The following is a 17,390-nucleotide window of genomic DNA, read 5'->3' on the forward strand; positions in this document are numbered from 1 at the left end:
CGCTCCCCGGGCAAGTTTCCCACACGGGTGTTACACGACTGCTCCAACGCACCTGTTGTGTGCGCGGCGTGGGGACTGACTGGCCGCTGTCCGTCGCCCTGGGGGGACAGACTACATACACTACTCTGTAGTGTCCCCGCGGTCGAGAAAGGCCTTTGCCGTGGTGGGCGCACGAGGCTCACGGCGTGATGTCTTGCTAGCCCTGCGCCGGCATCCTCATCCATGACCAGACAGACAGGGTGGTGGACGTCTCTCAGCAACGGTCCCTGTCACATACCTTCTCCCATACCCACGCCCTCTCTCTCTTGCGCTCTCACTTACGAATACGCACGCATTGTGGACGCCTGCAAGATATCTCCAAATCGAGAAAAGGACTTGGTGGGGCCGGATGAAAGTGGGCGAGAGCGTGCTAGCCGCCCAAAGCTCGAGCGCGATTAGCACCTCGTTCCCATGCATGCATTGCTCTGGGATAACAGCAAATCCCCAGTCGTTAGCTACGGATCACCACGCTGCTCGAATCGGTCGATAACGCCTGGTGGCTGTTCGCAACGTTGCGTCTCGCAGATCTGAGTTGCGATACGAGCGGATGCCGAGACGACCTCGAGGGATCTAGATCTCTGCGACCCATCTCTTCTGTCTGCGAACATGGCACAACAGTTTTACCCGCAAGGCGCTCCGATGAGCGCTTATCCTACGGATGCGCCGGTCATGCAGTTCTATAATCCCCCTTCATATCCTCCTTATCCTGTCCTGCTTGGTCCAGTGCGACTACCTGAGAGTGTCGCATATTGGCATAGCATCCCCATCCAACAACCTCGAATTGCACCCATGGGCGGGCCAGTCTCGTTGCAGAAGCAGTCCGCGCATGGTGTCACGGAACAGAAAAAGCATAAGCGGACACGCAGTGGCTGCTTCACATGCCGGTCTCGTCGAGTCAAGGTAAAGAAAGGATTCTTCCACCACCCCCAGATCCATCAGGTCACCCTGCCTAATCGGAGTCACTGCAGTGCGATGAAGCTCGACCGGTTTGCGAAAGTGAGTTCTGCCTTTTTTTTTTCCCCTAATAATGTCTTCTCGAACGATCTCTCACCCATGACTGTGTGCAGGATGCCGGAAAGGAAAACGAGACTGTGTCTACCCTTCGCCTTCCGCAAAGTCGGGCAGTCGTACACATTTCAAATCGAGAGATCATCACCGGCAATCCGCGCTCGACAATGGATCGTCGGACGAAAATGACGCTGGAGACGTCGGCGGATTGGAGGCAATCCCGGACGATGAGGAAAGCCCTGAACCAGTGACCTCCCCTTCCAGCAAAACTAGACCGGCCGTGCCCAGGAAGCAGAGCGCCCAGTCACTGAGTAAACGGAAAGCGAGGAGAGCATCAGATGCATCGGTCGCCAGCAAGAGCAAGTCAGAATCGCCGACTCTAGAGTCGGCTCCGAAGTCCCATTCTCAAAGTCCACCAGTCGATTTTCACTCCGGCAGTCTGTCTCAGGAGCCGCGGAGAAATATCTCGGCCCTATCAGAATTCACCCGGCTACGGCAGGACGTGCGCTTCTTCCTCCTCCATCACCAAGAGAAACTCAACTATCATCACTATTTCTTAAGGACAGAGTCCGATGACTTTGTTCGTGGCACTATCATTGACCTAGCCCTGAAATACGAGCCCCTTCTCTACGCGGTAGTCGGCTTCTCTGCATATCATCACTCTCTCCACCAGCCAGACGGAAAACTGTACGATTTTCTGAAATACTACAATCGGTCGCTCTCGCTGTTGCGGAAATCGCTTGGGTCTGGAGAACAGCACGGCGAAGCAATGCTGGTCACAATGCTCCAACTGGCAACCTTTGAGGTTCGTGCTTTTTTTTTTATTTTCCTCTCTTCCTGATTTTGCTCCATATTGACTAGGGTCGATCCCCAGGAATGCATAGGTGATTGGGTGAATCTGCTCGACCATCACTACGCGGCACACATCCTGATACGCGAACTTCTAACACCGCAGAGTATCTTGACGAATGAGCTCCACAGGCATATCTTTATTTGGTATGCCCGTTTTGACGTTGTTGCTGGCATCCTAGCAGGCAACGAGACGATCTTGAGCCGTGAATGGTACACTGCGATCGCAGATTATGATGCTGAGCAGGCGGCTTTAGATCCTTATCATGTCCAAAAGCAGCTTGCTTTGGTGGAATCTCGGATTCGACTCTTTGCCCTGGACATGGCGTCGCTATATGCAAAACTTTCCCGGGGGATGATCACCATAGACCAGTTTATAGCCCAAAATGACCAGCTTTCCCAGGCGTTAGAAGACATGCACCGTATTTTGCAACCCTTCGACACTTGCCAACACGCAGTCAAGTCTAGTCTTTATGTGCAGCCGTCGGGACCAGATGATGTCCTCGATCCTGACAGCCCTGGCTTGTTCTATAAAGGGCCCTTATGGAGCGTGAACTTCGTTTGGGTCGATGTCCTTGCCACCGAGCTGATGTTCAAATATCAATCCCATCTTGTGATACAACGGCCCGAAGGCTCGGAGCTACAGAGGTTAGCATTAGAGGTGTGTCGTTTCGTCGAGACCATCATGCGATGGCCAGGAAAGGAGGTCGGGAAGGTGATTGCATTCCAAAACTGCCTTCCGATTACGGGCATGTTTCTACCTCGCGACGAAAAACACATCATGTGGAGTCGACGAATGCTGGCTCTTTTGGAGACGAACGGGTGAGCTCGCTGCAATTATTGTTCCGCGCAGCGCATACTGACTGGATTCTTCTTTAGGTATATATACCCTCCCAAGTTGCGCGCAGGGGTAGCGGAAATATGGCAGATACCCGAGGTGAATAATTGGTGGCTCCCGGATGACGATTGTCCCTACATTGTGAAGGAAATCCGCACCTTGACTGAAGAACGGACGAACAATCCCCGCGACAATTTCCGCGAAGATATCCGTGACATGAAGACCCTGTTTTGGAAAATGAGTCTCGATGACACCGGTAGCCAAAACAGTTCTCCCAGTCAGGACAGTGGGAGTGGGCTTCTGAGTGAACCCTCTCCCGACCAACTGTCTAGCTCCCAAACCTGGCAATGCCAACAACAGAACGTGAAACTAAGTGAAGGTGACCCTCCAACTTTGGAGCCTGAGGGAGCGAGATAATAGTTCAAGAACCTCCATTTCTCTTTTATTTACAATTGCGGAACGAAACGGTCCACAACACTTGGACCGGGAAATTTATAGACCTATGGTTCTCTGGACGACGGATCCGAGAAACGACTTTTTTTTTCCCGGCATATATATAAACCCTGATTTGACGGCGTCTAAGGAATGGCTTGAGGCGGCGGTTTGACTTGATACCGAACACTTGTATATCACATGATGAAACGTTTGATGACTTTTCGAGGCACCTTTGCAGGTATTTTCCTGGTCGAGTTACAATCCGACTTTTTTTTTCTTTTGTTTATCTTACGACCAGCATGGTTCTGAACTGTGTGTATGTTCCTTAAGGAGCCTCTGTCACTCACTTTTTGGTATTCATGTATATGTATTATATCTATATCTATACACTAGGTTTTTTTTAGAGAACGTACATCTTCTTCAAAGCCAAGATTCTATATTCTCCTTTTCTTTTTTTTTTCCCTCCCTTGCTTTGGGGTTCTTCACTCCTTAGTTCTTTGGTACATTGATTAAGGTTTGTACAGTAGTACATAATCGTAACCAGCTCATAAAACATCGTTCGTTATTCACGTTTGACCCACTTCCTCATACCCATCACTACCGAATACCTTCACGGTTCTACCGGCCCGGGCGGGAATCTCTCGTGCCTCGACGACGGTCTCCAGACCACCAGCTAGCTCACCACCGCCTTCCTCGCCCTCAAAGTCTTCGCCCCAGGGCAGGGTATCGACATCGACCTCCCAGCCCAACAGACATCTGAGCACTACTCCGGCTCCTGCCTTGCTCATCACGACATTCTGCTCCTTGCACCGCTCGTCGCAGACACATTCAATGCAACCCTGGGGCGTGATACAGGTGCAGGCCTCGATCCGCGCCACGGCTCGACGTAACAGCGAGTCGATGAATTCGAAGGCCTTGGCGGCGATGCCTGAGCCTGATGATCCCCCTTTCGCGTCGTAGAATGTCAGTCGCGCCGGTCTTTGACGGCGGGGCGGTTGGAGCTCGGGTCCGGTGGACGCTTCGAGGCCGCGTCCTTGCTGCGGGTTGAAGTCGAGAACCTCGTTGGCCCGCTTGAGGTTATTTCCCAACTCTTTCTTCGCCACTTTACACTCCGTGCGGACGTCGCCTGGTAGAGAGATCACGAAGGTCGGTAGTAATGACAGCACTGCATGCTCCGCAGCGTGTATCGCAGCAGCGATGTTGAGACGCCGTGACTTGAGGATCTCCAGCGCGCGCTTGGGCACATCCAGCCACATCCCCTTCGTGAAGATATCGATTGGCGGATTATCGACCTGGACGGCATCGAGAACCCGGCCCCGTTTGTCGATCTTGAAGAACCCATACACGACGGCATGGATCTGGATGGAACCAAAGTATGCGCGAGAGGCAGATGAACCCTCAATCTGGCGAATGGCCTCCGTTTCGATGGGGTCGATATCGGTAAAGTCGCGCTGTTGTGTGTTCCAGTCGACGTGGACACGGACAACTCGCGCGAACCGTTGCTCCGTATTCAGCTCTTTGACCAGATACGTCTGGCCCTGATGCATGAAGATGCCCCCTTCGTAGATAGTGAAGAGTGCCCGGGACACTTCCACCTCCTCCAAGACGACGTTACGGTTATGCGTGGTGTCGATGACGGCGAATGTACTATCTTCCACGTCGCGGATCGAAACATGGCGCGATGGCTGCGGGCGAAACCTTTCATGGCAGTGGTAGAATCCAAGGCTATCCTTGACGAGTCTTGTCAAAGCAAATTCCGCAAGCTGTTCTCCAAAGTAGACACTGTCCTCTTCCGGTCGCAAGGGCATTTCAAATGCTGCGCACTGGATGTGTCCTTCCAGGACTAGCTCATTCGTTAGATCGACTTGCAGTTCGCAGTTCGGCCTGCTGAAGAGCTCATCCGGGTTCTTCATGTAATGCTGGTCCGCAGGGTAGCCCTCCCCGATGAGGACCGACAGGGAATCTTTATTTCGACGACCAGCCCGTCCGCTCTGCTGCCGAAGGTTGGATATCGAAAAGGGGAAGCCAAGAGTAATGACTGCGTCCAGCGAGCCAATATCAACTCCCAGCTCGAGGGCGTTTGTCGCCACGATCCCCATCAGCTTGCCCTCGAACATCTCTTTCTCGATTCGCCGTCGGTCCTGCGGGCTGTAGCCGCCTCGGTAGCCCATGACCAGGTTGGCGACCTCTGGTCTTTCCAGAGCGTGAAATTCGTTCTTCACTGCCTGCAGGACGATTTCGCACTGCTTCCGGATCCTGCAGAATGCGATGACTCTGACGCCCCTGAGAACCAGCTGGCAGAACAACCGCGCCGTTTCTGCAATGCTGTCTCCCCGACCCGAGGTTGGATCGTTTGGGTCCTTGAAGGGCGTGTTCCAACAGATGAATTCTTTCCGGCCTGACGGGGAGCCGTCGAAGTCAGTCAATTTCACGTCGTCCACGCCGAAAATGGTTTTCATGTGCTCTTCCGGGTTGGCGACGGTGGCAGAGCAGGATATGAATTTCACGTGGCGATTGCCCACCGCGGCGCATATTCGCCGCAATCGCCGCATAATGAAGGCGACGTGGGATCCGAAGAGACCGTTGTACACATGGAGCTCATCAACGACGACAAACTTCAGATGCTTGAGGAACGTGCGCCACGAGCTCTCCTGCGGCAAAATGGTGACGTGCAACATATCCGGGTTCGTGAAGATGATGCGCGCTTCGTCACGGATGGTGTTTCGGTCGCCCATTGGGGTGTCGCCGTCAAATGCCTCCACGATAGTATCTTCCAACCCTTTCATGTACTGCAGCAACTCTTTCATGCTGCGTCTCTGATCCTGCGCCAGCGCTTTTGTGGGGAAGATGTAGATCCCCCTGCTGTTGGGATCTTTCTCCAACTCGTGGAGCATCGGGATTTGATAGATCAGGGACTTTCCGGAGCTCGTAGACGTGGAGACGATGACATGATGTCCCTCGTAGAGGTTGTTGATCGCTTCCGCCTGGTGCGAGTACAGTCGCGTGATACCTTTGGTGTTGTATAGCGCATTGACGAGGTTCTGCGAGAGCTGAAAGGTCAAATCCCCGTAGATCGGTGGCTGTGGATCAAAGACTCGGTGCCCATCCGGGACGATTTGTCCCGTGTACCATTCCATTTGTCGGATCTCTGCAATGATTTCTGAGATCGACTTGCGTTCCTTGGGGATCTGGGGAGGAAGGCGTGCTACTGCTGCTGGCGTAGTGGCCGTCGGAGTCGGAATCAAAGCGTCCTTCTCCTGTTCCAATCTCTCCGTCGGGTCCACGCTATCATCCTCACATTTGACGAGAAACGCGTCAATGGCATCGGAAAACTTCTTGTTCCTCTTCTCGATCAAATTAACCATCTGCTTTTGACCATAGACCGGCATTTTTAGCTCGCCATTCTTGCGGGTGGGTCCCGTGGACTCTCCTGTTTTGCTGCGCTGGACTTGTCGTCGTAGATCTTCATCGACGAATTCAAATAGCAAGACCTCCTTCTTATCTTCGTTATCATCGTTATCATCGTTATGGCCGCTGGGACTAGCATCGAACAGTCCGTTGCTGCTGCTGCCGCTGTTGTTCCTCGTCTTCACCCATTTGTAATCATCTCTCCCTCCCTCTCCATCTGCCAAAACCTCCAAAACCGCCTGATCCACGTATTCAAACCGTACCGCGCGGGGAATGAGCACCTTGATCCTCGCGACGTCTTCGACGGTCAACTCCCGCCCGCCCATCTGCGCCTGCACCGCCGCTTTGATCTTCTCGAACGTCGTAGCGAGATGCTTCCTCGTGCAGCAGAACGTGTACACGAGGTTCAAAGCCCGGTGCGTCTGTGACAGGCGCTTGAAGGGTTCGGGCCACGGGGTGGATGGAGCGCGTGTTGTTGGCTTCGGAGGAGTAGTCGCAGAGCGAGATTTACCGCGTCGTGGATTGCTGTCTTTCTTTCCATCCACCTTGTCATTCTCCCGGCTGCCGTCAATACTAGTATTTTCTTCAGACTCTTCTGCTCCCGAAGGAGCTTTCCTCTTTCGACTGACGCCGGTACCACGACCACGATTCGTCCTCGTTGTCGCCGCCGCCGCCGCCGTCGTCGTCTGATCGCGATCGCGATCGCGGTTCGTTGTTGCTCCAGCTCCATCGTAGGTCCTTGTAGTAGGTATTGTGGTCGTCACTGTTGTAGTAGCATTGCCATTCGCAGCTGTCGATGTTAATGCCGATGTCGACGTCGACACTGCAAGTTGAGCGCCATTTTCCTGGGGCGCGATGATGGCCCTTGAAGAATCAACCGCGTAGTTCAAGCCAGAGCCATCGCCGTCACCTTTCCCCTCCTGTTCCTCCTCCTCCTCCGTCAAAGCTCTTTTCCTTTTCTGTCCTTGTCCTTGTCCTTGTCCGATCATCGGAGACATCGGAGACGGAGACGGAGAAAGAAAGAAGAAAATAATCAGCTATCAGCTATCAGCTAGCTAGCTATTCCTGATATATGTATAGTCCATCATCCTGTCTCACCGTTTGGGGTGAGGTGAGGCAAGAGCGAGTATCGCTCGTACAGAGCACATATGTATGTTATCTAATCGCGAGGCTAGACGCGTGGTCACGCGAGTGATGTATGTAATATGTCTGATTTAGGCATAGCGTGTCATGGGACTACCTACCAAACAGCAGTTCGGAAACAAGTTGTACTCTTGTACACATACATAACCAAGGACAAAAAAAATAAAAATTATAACAGCACTATTCTTATTCTGCCTGATAGTATGTACAGTACATACATACATACACAGCTATGCAAAGAAATCTATTTCCATATGTATAATGACCAGCATTTCTTCAACAAAGCAACTATAAGAGATGAAATGAAAGGGTCTGGTCGTTATTTCAACTCAAAGTCTAAGTAGAAAGACTTAACAGGAAAATAAATTAAGACAAGACGCTGAGATAATATGCTGCAGTCAAATGTCTATCAAAATCAGTCGGGAGACTGAACTGAGGGGGCAAAACCTCCATCCAGGACAGTAGTGGACACCCGTTAGGTACCGGACTCCACGCACAAAAATCAAATTCAATTCAATTCAAGCATGCACCCCGACTCTTCGTTCAAAGATAACTAAGTCATCCATCCAATGATAAGCAAGCACGCTGTCAAACTCCTGCTGGTGGAGTTTGAATATTCTATTCAATCCTCGTCGGTGGGCACTTGGGCAACTTGCCAAAATTGACCGGACTTCATTTCAACACTTTTGTCGTGGAGACTAGCACGCAGGCTGTCGGGCCGAAACGAAGTCTCGATACGCTCCCCTCAAGGGGTATTTCTGAGCGCATTTATTAACCCCAAAAAGCCCAATAGTCAAGCTTCAGGGGGATACTGGAGTATGGCTTCCAGCACTCATACTCCAAAGCCCACGACGGTAGGGATGAATGGGCTCTTGAGTCTTCGACTATAACGTGTAGGGAGGAATGACTCCGCGCCTCACGGACGCTTCCAACGCATCACAGCCGCTGCTGCAAATCGCGTACCACGTGGTACAGTTCTTTGGCAAGGTCCGCGTTTCCAACCTGTGCGCACATCAGCCGAAGAAACTTTCAAGTCATGCAGGGTGGTGAGAAACTTACTCTCAGTAACAAGGGAACAGAACGACCTTCCTCGAGGCTCAACAAATTTAGCTGTTTTCCCTTGGGCTCTTGGCCAGATACGTCGCCAACGGTCATGCCTTTGAAAATGGGCGTGTTTAACATGACGCGCAAAACTCCATCGGCACGCATGATCATACGAGCCGTGGTCTTATCCTTCTCGGGATCTTCCGGTTCCCTAACATTGACCTTGAAGGTGCCAACACCGCGCTCTTTCCACTCCCCACCAGTGAAATGGAATAATTTCGCCTTGCAGGAGAAATACGTCTTCTCCCCTTCCTCTCCAGTTTCGACTGTACAAACAGACTGTCAGTAGAAGTCCCTCACTGCGCCAAGATGTAGCAATAAAAGATAGCATACTTTCTTGTGCAAAGAACCTCTCATCCTCTTTCTCCTTTTCAAATCCTTCGACAGGTTTCCCATCATCTTCCTCGTTCTCTTCGTCCGAGCCACCCCCGGATGCTCCAAGAGGTTTAACCTCGCTCGAGCCTCCGAGAACGCTTGGCCCACTAGGAGAGGCGAAACTGGACAGTCCACCTCCCAGCTTGCCGGCGGCAGCAAATCCACTGCCGAAAGCGCTGCCGCCAAACCCAGATCCAAGAGTCGCGAAGCCCGAAGCGCCTGTGGTCGCGAAAGGAGAAGGGCCCGCGGCGGCCGCAAATCCTGTAGAGGCCGGTTGCTCCGACGATGCACTAGAAGTCGATTTGAAGACGGACGTCGTGTTGGAACTTCCAAGAGCACCAAAAGGGGATTGCTCTGAACCGGCGAAAGAAGCCAAGCTGGATGAAGCGAATGCAGAGGCGGAGGTGACATGGGTAGATTTGGCTGCATCTTCTGTCTTAGCATCCCCAGGAGCAGGCGACTTTGAGGAAGCCAGGGACGCGAACGGCGAAACAGCAGACGTATTCAAAAATGCACTTGGTAAAGGCTAAGAAATGGAGTGTTAGCAGAGATGAGAAACATCCATAGAGAAAATACACACCTTAGAAGACACCGCTTCACCTTCCGATGAAGCTTTTCTCTCCTGGGAAGCATCGCGGTGACGCTTCGTCTCTCGCTCTCCTTCCGCCTTGGTCTTGTCGCCAGAGACTTTCCGGACAGCGTTCTTATCCCCTTCCTGGCCGGCCAGTTGTTCCTCCTTGACGTCATCATTCTCCAGCTGATCAATGCTTCTCTTCTTCTTGGGGCTCAGGATCTGCTTCGAAACCTCCTCGCCATTGCGAGGCGATTCAGAGGGTGTGCTGTCACGACGATCCCGCGTATTGACATCATCGTCGTCCTTTGAATCGCGAGATCTCTTCCTTCGGTGGCCGCCGTCACCTTTTGACGTAGAAGTACCGTCTTGGTTCTCCGCTTGCAGATCTTCAAAAGACCGTTTCTTCTGGAGGCGTCCTCTGTCGCTACTATCATCTGACGAGTTTCCCGAGTCATCTCCTACGGGAACATTTGAATCAGGAGTGATTTTGGTTTGCCTGAGCTTTTTCCGCACAGGCCGTTCGCCAGCGTCGTCGGAAGCCGTAGAGCGATCTTTGGAAGTTTTTGCATCTAACAGAAATCTCACGTCAGAAGCCGTCGCCATTTTCAAGTACTTGAAGATCTCAGAACGTGCTTCCCATACTACCCAGAAGCTTGTAAGACAGAACGGGGAAACAGTGCATCTGGGAAACAGGAGTTTTCAAGTTGATGCTCACCGTTCTGGCCAACAATTTCCTCCTGCTGATCCGAAGCCATTATGAGATACGAGCACTTAAAGCGCGAGCGCTTTGGATTTAAAGATACGAATGCTTGGTGGCAGAAAATCCCGACCAGAGCCGAAGTGTGCGAGAATGAAGGGGAAGAAGGAGACAGCACGTGGGAGATACGAGGTGGGACTGAGCCGGAGGAGCTAGGAAATAATCCGCAATCTATCTTCCGTCTGAAGAAATGGCAATTTGCCAAATGTCGTGTTAGCAACAGACGTCAACTGGAAGGACCAGCTCCATTTTGGGGTAATAATATGTCCGTTGGTTTATAATAGGAAGGGGAGCCTCACAGTACAGTACACCCCACCGCTGCTGTTGCGCCCCTCGCTGAGTCCTGACAACGATGTTGCTTGCAAGACGTCGGTCCACTCAAGCCAAACAGCGAGATCCAGAACACAGTGCGCTTTCCAAAACCTCAGTATGTAGTTTGATATTATTTTCTGGGCGGTGCGATGGCTAAGGCAGGAGTATGATGCCGTAACCGGGAACCCAAGAAAACGGAGGGGTTTGCGGCTGTTCGTTGGAAGCGCGGAGAAACGGTGGACTGGGTTGGATGGCGTCGCAGCTGGCTGAATTGGCAATTTTGAACGGGGCGTGGGCCACAGCTGAGCTGGCAAGGCTCCTTAGGAATCAAATGCAAGAGGATGCGCAGCCAGAACTTAGAAGAGAGGGCGAGAGAAGATGAGTTCGAGTGGGCTTCGAGTGTTTTGGTTTGGTGGGTTACTGACTGACAAGGCTTGGGCTCCGGCTCCATTATTCATTCTTGTTGCTGGGTCTCCAACTCACCGATCACCGACTGTCGCTGGCACCCCGCAGCAAACATTCGCAGCTGCTTTCTCGATTCGCTGACGGCATCAAGGCAAGCTACGTGTCGTGCATCGGACCCTTTTCCGATTTGATTTGAATTAATTTCAATTGAATAGGGTTTTAACTCAGAGAAAAATCAAATTGAATTGCATTATGTGCCTAGAGACATAGTAGCAGTAGTAGTACACACAGAAACACAGTCATTTAATGATGCTCTCTCCATGTTGACTCCTCCATAAAGCCGTCTCCTAATTCAGTGGCATGTCTCCCTTGCCGGAAGATCATAGATTTCCGGCAGCGCAATTTCCCTACTCAACTGATAAAGCACAGGCACCCTATTCCGACGTAGAAGACAAATAGTGGATAGACCGCAATGCCGACGCGATTCCTCACGACTCCAGAGCCACCCAGAATGCTGACGCCAGCAGCCAGAGACCACGCGACGAGGACAATATATACTGGTATCCGTGCAATGGTGGGAAGACCCAGGGCGCTGAGTAGAGCAGCAATGACCAAGGGGAACAACGTGTAGCCGATAATGCAGACAGACTGGAAGAATGAACTAGGGAACGGAAGTCAGCATCACGGCAGCCAGTTTCCTTTTGTGCTTGTCCACTTACATATTTCCACCGAGGAGCTTTATCTGCAGTGTGACCACGGCTTCCCCTATCCAGACAATGGAGAAGACGCCGGAGAAGACAAGCGACGACTGCTCCTCATGTGCCCGCATGGAAAGGAACATGCTGAGAAGTAAACAGAAGATGAGAGGACCCCTATTTACGAGTACAAATGGTCAGAACATCCAAGCTTTCATGGCGAGCGAAAAAAGGTCAACATACCAGAGATCCCAATCCCGGAGCCCCTCACTCATGCCTCCTTGAAGGACAGTATCAGCGTCCGGCCAGCGGCCAAGCAGTCCTCGAAGGCCACCTCCAACCCCGCCGGCTTCCCCTCTTTCTGCGGCGCCGATACCACCGCCGCGTTGCAGGAAGCCTCCAAGCAGATACTTGGGCCACAGGACTTGGCGCATCTTCTCCCATACTGCCAACAAGTCTCGCGAGAGCGTCTCCCACACGCTCTCGTCGATTGTGTTCTGAGGCGCGCGACGATCCTCTCCCGGAATCGAAGACGTCAGATAATTCGACGGAAATCCGCCTCTCGATGAAGACGACGCATCGGGTTGGATGTTGCCTCGGAGAGGCGTGGTGTCGGTCGTGGTGTGTAATGGGTCATCGGCTTCAATGGCTGCTTGGGAACACGGGTTAACAGTTGAATTATAGGAGGTACTAGAGGAGGCACACCATCATCGGCATCAATCAGATCATTCTCAAGGAGAGACTCGTCATCATGGCGGTTGTCGTAAGTTCCACTCTGTGTCGCAGCCATATCGGCTTATTTTGGGTCGCGGAGGTTAATCACCTCCGAAGGGGGCCCCTTATCTCAAACCTAGTGCGAATCAATGTTTTCTCCCGCTCTAGGGCTATTTCGCAGGAAATTAGAAGCCGCTTACAGAGACGAGTGGAGCGGGAATCAAAGAAGAACAGTTTCAATGGGGGTAATGAATCTTGCTGCAGGCAGCTGACGACGGATGGCCCAAAGAGAGGCTAGAGTGGCATTAATTCCACATACCCGCGCGCTTGTCGCTGCCGCCAGTATAGATTAGGTGTGGGCCGTAGTGCTAATCGCTAATTTAAGCAAACGCATATCACGCAGATTGACATATGACAATACCGGTATATATACGGAGTATACACCTTAGTAACCATAGTAAAGTCCTATCAAAAGCAGAGATATTCCACATATGCCAAAACCATACAATGGATGATAGATCAAGCCCCACAGAATCTTGCCATAACGCCAGGAAATGCACGACACTGATATGATATGATATGATATGATATAGTACAGACATCCGCAAATATTAAAACAATCAACAGAAAACGAAGCCGCCATTCCGTAAACATGTGATAGCAGCATCTCTTCCTCAGTCGGATGTCTCTTGCGGAACTTACTGCTGGACTATCTGCTCATCCGACTCATGTGGCTTCTCCGCTTCCAAATGCTCCTTGCCTTTGACTTGCTTCTCTGCTAGGTCGACCCTCTCTTTTCCAGGCTCCGCCCCAGTTTGCTTGGTACCCTTCTGGGGTTCCTCCGTTCTCTCTTTTCTCTTGTGTTCCATCAAGGATTTCTCCCTAGATTCCAGGAATTGTATGCGCTGTTCCCGAGTTGGAGACACCGCGGTATTCTCAAATTTCACAACCATCTCGGGATGGGAGAATTTTCTCAGTTTCTTCGCTTCTGGCTCGATCCACTCGCGATCAGACTTGGACAGTAAAGACTCGTATTGTGGACCGAGCACAGAATCCATCATGGCTCTAGTCCTCACTAACGCCTTGAGTGCAAGGAAGCCAGTGACAGAACCAATGTTCTTGTTACCTATAAGGCGAACACGATGAGCAGACTTGATGATTGGACCGTGTTCCATTGCATCGTGCAGTTTTGACACATGGGGCTGCAACTTAGAGATGGCAGCGATTTGCAGTGCTAATTTCAGCTTGCGACCTTTCAGTGCCAGACTGGACCGCTTCTCTTCACCTATGTCCAGCCCGTTCAGCATCATGAGCCACTGAGGATTCTCCAACAAAACATCGACCAGCTCGATATAACCAATCAATGCCCTAGGGTCGGGAAGTGGAAGCTGAGTGTCCATTAACGCAAGCAGCTCATTGGCGTTATTAAAAACATTGGGATTGCTGCGATCACGGCGACAGCAACTTATGGCAATGTGGAATGTCTTCCCTTCCACTGCATCCCCAGGCACCATCTGGTTACGTATCATGCCGAGCGAGACTCGACTCGAGCGCGCAACTCGAAGCAGACGCAGATATTGATGGAAAGAATGACTATCCGGTCGGATCTTGTAGCCATCATCCTTGAGAGTCAGGAGTTCCCAATAATCTTTACCAGCACCAGCGCCCTGAGTCAGCAACCGACAGGCCTCTAATATGAGGCTGAGTTCTGGATTTCCGGGTCTTAAAAGGGTAGGTGTCGATCCCCGGTTATCACTGTGACTCTTCTCATCGGGAGTAGTATTGGTCACAGGATCAAAGAGACCTTCGAAAGTTTCTTCGGTCTCATCTTCTTCTTCCTCCTCAGGTTTGGCCTCATCAACTTGCGCCATTTCCTCTTCCTCAAGTTCGGTCTGATCACCTCGCACCATTTCCGTGTCCAAGGGTACCGCATCTTGGTCCAGAGCATCCTGCTTCTCCCGAGCTTTTGCTGCACGGAACATAAGAGTCCGTGTTGTGGCTTCGTACATACTTTCTTCGGACAAGGAGACAGCGGGAGCATCAGGAGGCTTTTTGGCGAGGATCGGAATCCCCATGGTCTGATTAAACAGGGCCAGCGCGTCATAGCAACCATGTTCGTCCAAACCATTAACCAGAAGTTGTGCCATGGTGCTGACGAGGCGATTATCAATCGCCATCCGGCCAGTGCGCCATTGATGGACAATATCTTTCCATATCCTTTTACCATCCCGAACGCCAACAGCTCTTCTCGCTATCATCTGATCAACACGGCTCGCAGGGATTCTATCGACGTCTCGCTGGGTCGTCGCGTCGATAGCTGACAAGATTATAGTGTATGTCTTCGCGTCGGGTGCATCTGGACCCTCTTCAGGAAGATCGGCAATAACCTTCCAAAGAGTATCCATGTCATGATGGGTTGCGCAGACCTTCAACATTGTGTTGAAGTGGAATATGTTTGGTTTGACTCCCGACTTTTCGTTGAATATAGATTTAAAGATTGAGTACGCGAGCTTGACAGGCTTGACACCAATTTGATTAAACTTCTCACTGGCAAATCCGTCAAGCATGATGGTATATGTGAGAGCGTTCGGTCGCCTGCCTCTCTTTTTCATCTGCAAAACATCAGCGGCGTGTTTGAAACCTTCACCGGGCCCAAGCGGGTTCAATAGGGGACACATACATCATTGTAGAACTTCCATGCAGCTAGAGGCGCCCCACGATCCATACAATGCTTCATTAGATGATTCCATGCCACCATGCATTCTATCCCTTCTTTCTGCGCTCTGCGAACCAAAGCAGCTGCCTTGGCAGGATCTCCACCTTTCAGCAGCCTCGCCACACGATCCGCCAGCTCCTTCGGATCCTTAAGCCACTGAATCTCCCTGTCCACCGCCTTCGAAGAGACGTCGCACGCAGCGTTCTTCCCGGACGCGATCTCCTGAAGGAGTTCGGCCTCTTTCTCTTCCGGCTTTGCACTCGATTCCTCCTTGCGTTCATTCTCTGCTTCTAGATCTTTCAACTTGCGTTCATTGTCTGTTAGTAGGTCTCTCAACGTAAACGGCGAAGACGTCTGCTCCTGTAACGGAGAAGCGTATGCTGAGAATCGTCTGACAGCATCGCATCGCGGCGGTGTTTCCAGCCGGCCCCGCTGGATCTGACCGTAAGTCGATGCAGCCTTCAAGAGTCCTCCACTAGCATACCCCGGCCGAACCATTATGTTAGAAGTACCTCTGGTTAGGTAGCTTCCCGCGCGAGCGCCAGCGCTGCGAATGCCGACATCTTTGCAGCGAAGCATTAAGACTGCGCGACCACGATAGCTCCAATGTTTTCGTATATGCCGCCTCGAATCAACAGTAACTATCCCTATCGTTGCTTTTATTTCTCACTAAGAATCTTCTGTATCGACGTGGTGACTAAACGGCAGTCAAGATTTCGCGCCGGCGCATAGGCGAGGCCGTCGTAAGCGCAATTCAACGAGAGCGTCGGTCAGAGAGAATGGATTTCACGTCGAAAAGCAATTGTCGAGTCGGATATCAAATATATGGTCAACAAAAACGAGATTGGAGGAATAACGTTGCTGAGCAATGTCAAGCAAGGTAGTTCCGTTTCAATGTAGCGGAGAGTCGAAAAATTCAAAGCTCCACAAGAAAGACGCAAAAGTAGCGACCAAACGTCAAAAAATTCTGCCTCCTTAGATCTCGAAAGCGAAAGATAATGGTAGAATATAATGACCAAAAGAACGGAACGACAAAGAAAAATAACAATTCGAACCGCCGTGCCCTGAAAGACGCAAACTGCCTTTTGCAAGACTTGGTGCTCTAGCCTTGGCGGTTGATCAGAATTTTTCTAAAACGGAAAAGTAAAGCCGTCTCCGATCCGGTTCCACGGTTCGCCACTCAAGAGGGAAGCTAGCTGCCCAGGTAGGCTGCCCAGGTGGCGTGTCTCTTATCTCGGCTCGGGCCCTTAGTTTAACTACTTAGTTACTACGGCATTGTTGTTCTTTGGAAAGCTAGCAACTATGGAGTAATCGGGGTAAACTGGAAGTTACTAGGTACTGTACATTACCTACATACTCCGTACGCCGTACGGAGTACATACATTTGGTCCCATTTTGAAAGTGTTAATCCCGCCAATCTGCGAGCTACGCACTCCGGATGCTTTCCAGATTACAGATGTTCTGGACAGCACAGCAAAACACTTGATATCATTCATGTACTTAGTGAACCCGAAGCATGTATAGCTATAGTCAAAGACGAGCCTGTTTCGTTGTAAAATACATGAAAATTGAAGGACGGCCATGCCCCAACTATGGTAGCTACCTAATCAAGCAGAGCGCCACTACAAATACAAAGGTCTTAATGGACCAAGACATCATCGAGACGTAAGCCGCACTCGAATCTTTCATTTTGATGACTTCTTTATCGACTCGAGTTCCATTTCCCCTTCACGATTTTAGAGAGGAAATGAGACGAGGAGCCACTTCATCTTGGCACACCCTCATTCCCACACCCACATATCCACATAGTTCCACAGCAGTCATTGGTATGAAGAAAGTGAAGAGGGGTGAAACGGCATTATCCAGACGCTGGAAAGGTAGAAAAAAAAAGAAGCAAGGATGCTAACATCAGCCAACCGAGGAAACCATATTGAAAGAGAAAAAAAATAACCATAACATAGTTAAACTCAGGGTGACGGAGCAAGCGTTCGGGAACGAGCAAGTAGGGATGAAGAGCG

General features: G+C 51.2%; 5 protein-coding genes across 5 annotated transcripts; 1 reads left to right on the plus strand and 4 right to left on the minus strand.

The window, feature by feature from the left end:
* Positions 1-678: 678 nt before the first annotated feature.
* On the plus strand, positions 679-3,151 carry VTN77DRAFT_1803 (uncharacterized protein; the record flags this gene model as incomplete). The annotated part of the gene is made up of 5 exons (XM_069417575.1): positions 679-939; positions 1,008-1,035; positions 1,107-1,852; positions 1,922-2,718; positions 2,776-3,151. The coding sequence occupies 5 exons, from the start codon at positions 679-681 to the stop codon at positions 3,149-3,151; spliced, it is 2,208 nt and encodes a 735-aa protein (XP_069279908.1).
* A 584-nt stretch (positions 3,152-3,735) lies between these two features.
* On the minus strand, positions 3,736-7,575 carry VTN77DRAFT_1804 (uncharacterized protein; the record flags this gene model as incomplete). The annotated part of the gene is made up of 1 exon (XM_069417576.1): positions 3,736-7,575. One exon carries the CDS (start codon positions 7,573-7,575, stop codon positions 3,736-3,738), a length of 3,840 nt encoding a protein of 1,279 aa, XP_069279909.1.
* Positions 7,576-8,656: 1,081 nt separating this feature from the next.
* Positions 8,657-10,528, minus strand: VTN77DRAFT_1805 (uncharacterized protein; the record flags this gene model as incomplete). The annotated part of the gene is made up of 5 exons (XM_069417577.1): positions 8,657-8,722; positions 8,780-9,090; positions 9,158-9,725; positions 9,780-10,342; positions 10,489-10,528. The coding sequence occupies 5 exons, from the start codon at positions 10,526-10,528 to the stop codon at positions 8,657-8,659; spliced, it is 1,548 nt and encodes a 515-aa protein (XP_069279910.1).
* Positions 10,529-11,658: 1,130 nt separating this feature from the next.
* VTN77DRAFT_1806 (uncharacterized protein) lies at positions 11,659-12,732 on the minus strand (the record flags this gene model as incomplete). Its single annotated transcript, XM_069417578.1, has 4 exons — positions 11,659-11,908; positions 11,967-12,119; positions 12,186-12,591; positions 12,648-12,732. The coding sequence occupies 4 exons, from the start codon at positions 12,730-12,732 to the stop codon at positions 11,659-11,661; spliced, it is 894 nt and encodes a 297-aa protein (XP_069279911.1).
* Positions 12,733-13,354: 622 nt separating this feature from the next.
* Positions 13,355-15,951, minus strand: VTN77DRAFT_1807 (uncharacterized protein; the record flags this gene model as incomplete). The annotated part of the gene is made up of 2 exons (XM_069417579.1): positions 13,355-15,268; positions 15,337-15,951. 2 exons carry the CDS (start codon positions 15,949-15,951, stop codon positions 13,355-13,357), a joined length of 2,529 nt encoding a protein of 842 aa, XP_069279912.1.
* Between the last annotated feature and the right edge of the window lie 1,439 nt (positions 15,952-17,390).

This window comes from Rasamsonia byssochlamydoides (assembly GCF_041956645.1).
Source record: "Rasamsonia byssochlamydoides strain NRRL 3658 unplaced genomic scaffold VTN77scaffold_14, whole genome shotgun sequence".
NCBI classification, from domain to species: Eukaryota; Fungi; Ascomycota; class Eurotiomycetes; order Eurotiales; family Trichocomaceae; genus Rasamsonia; species Rasamsonia byssochlamydoides.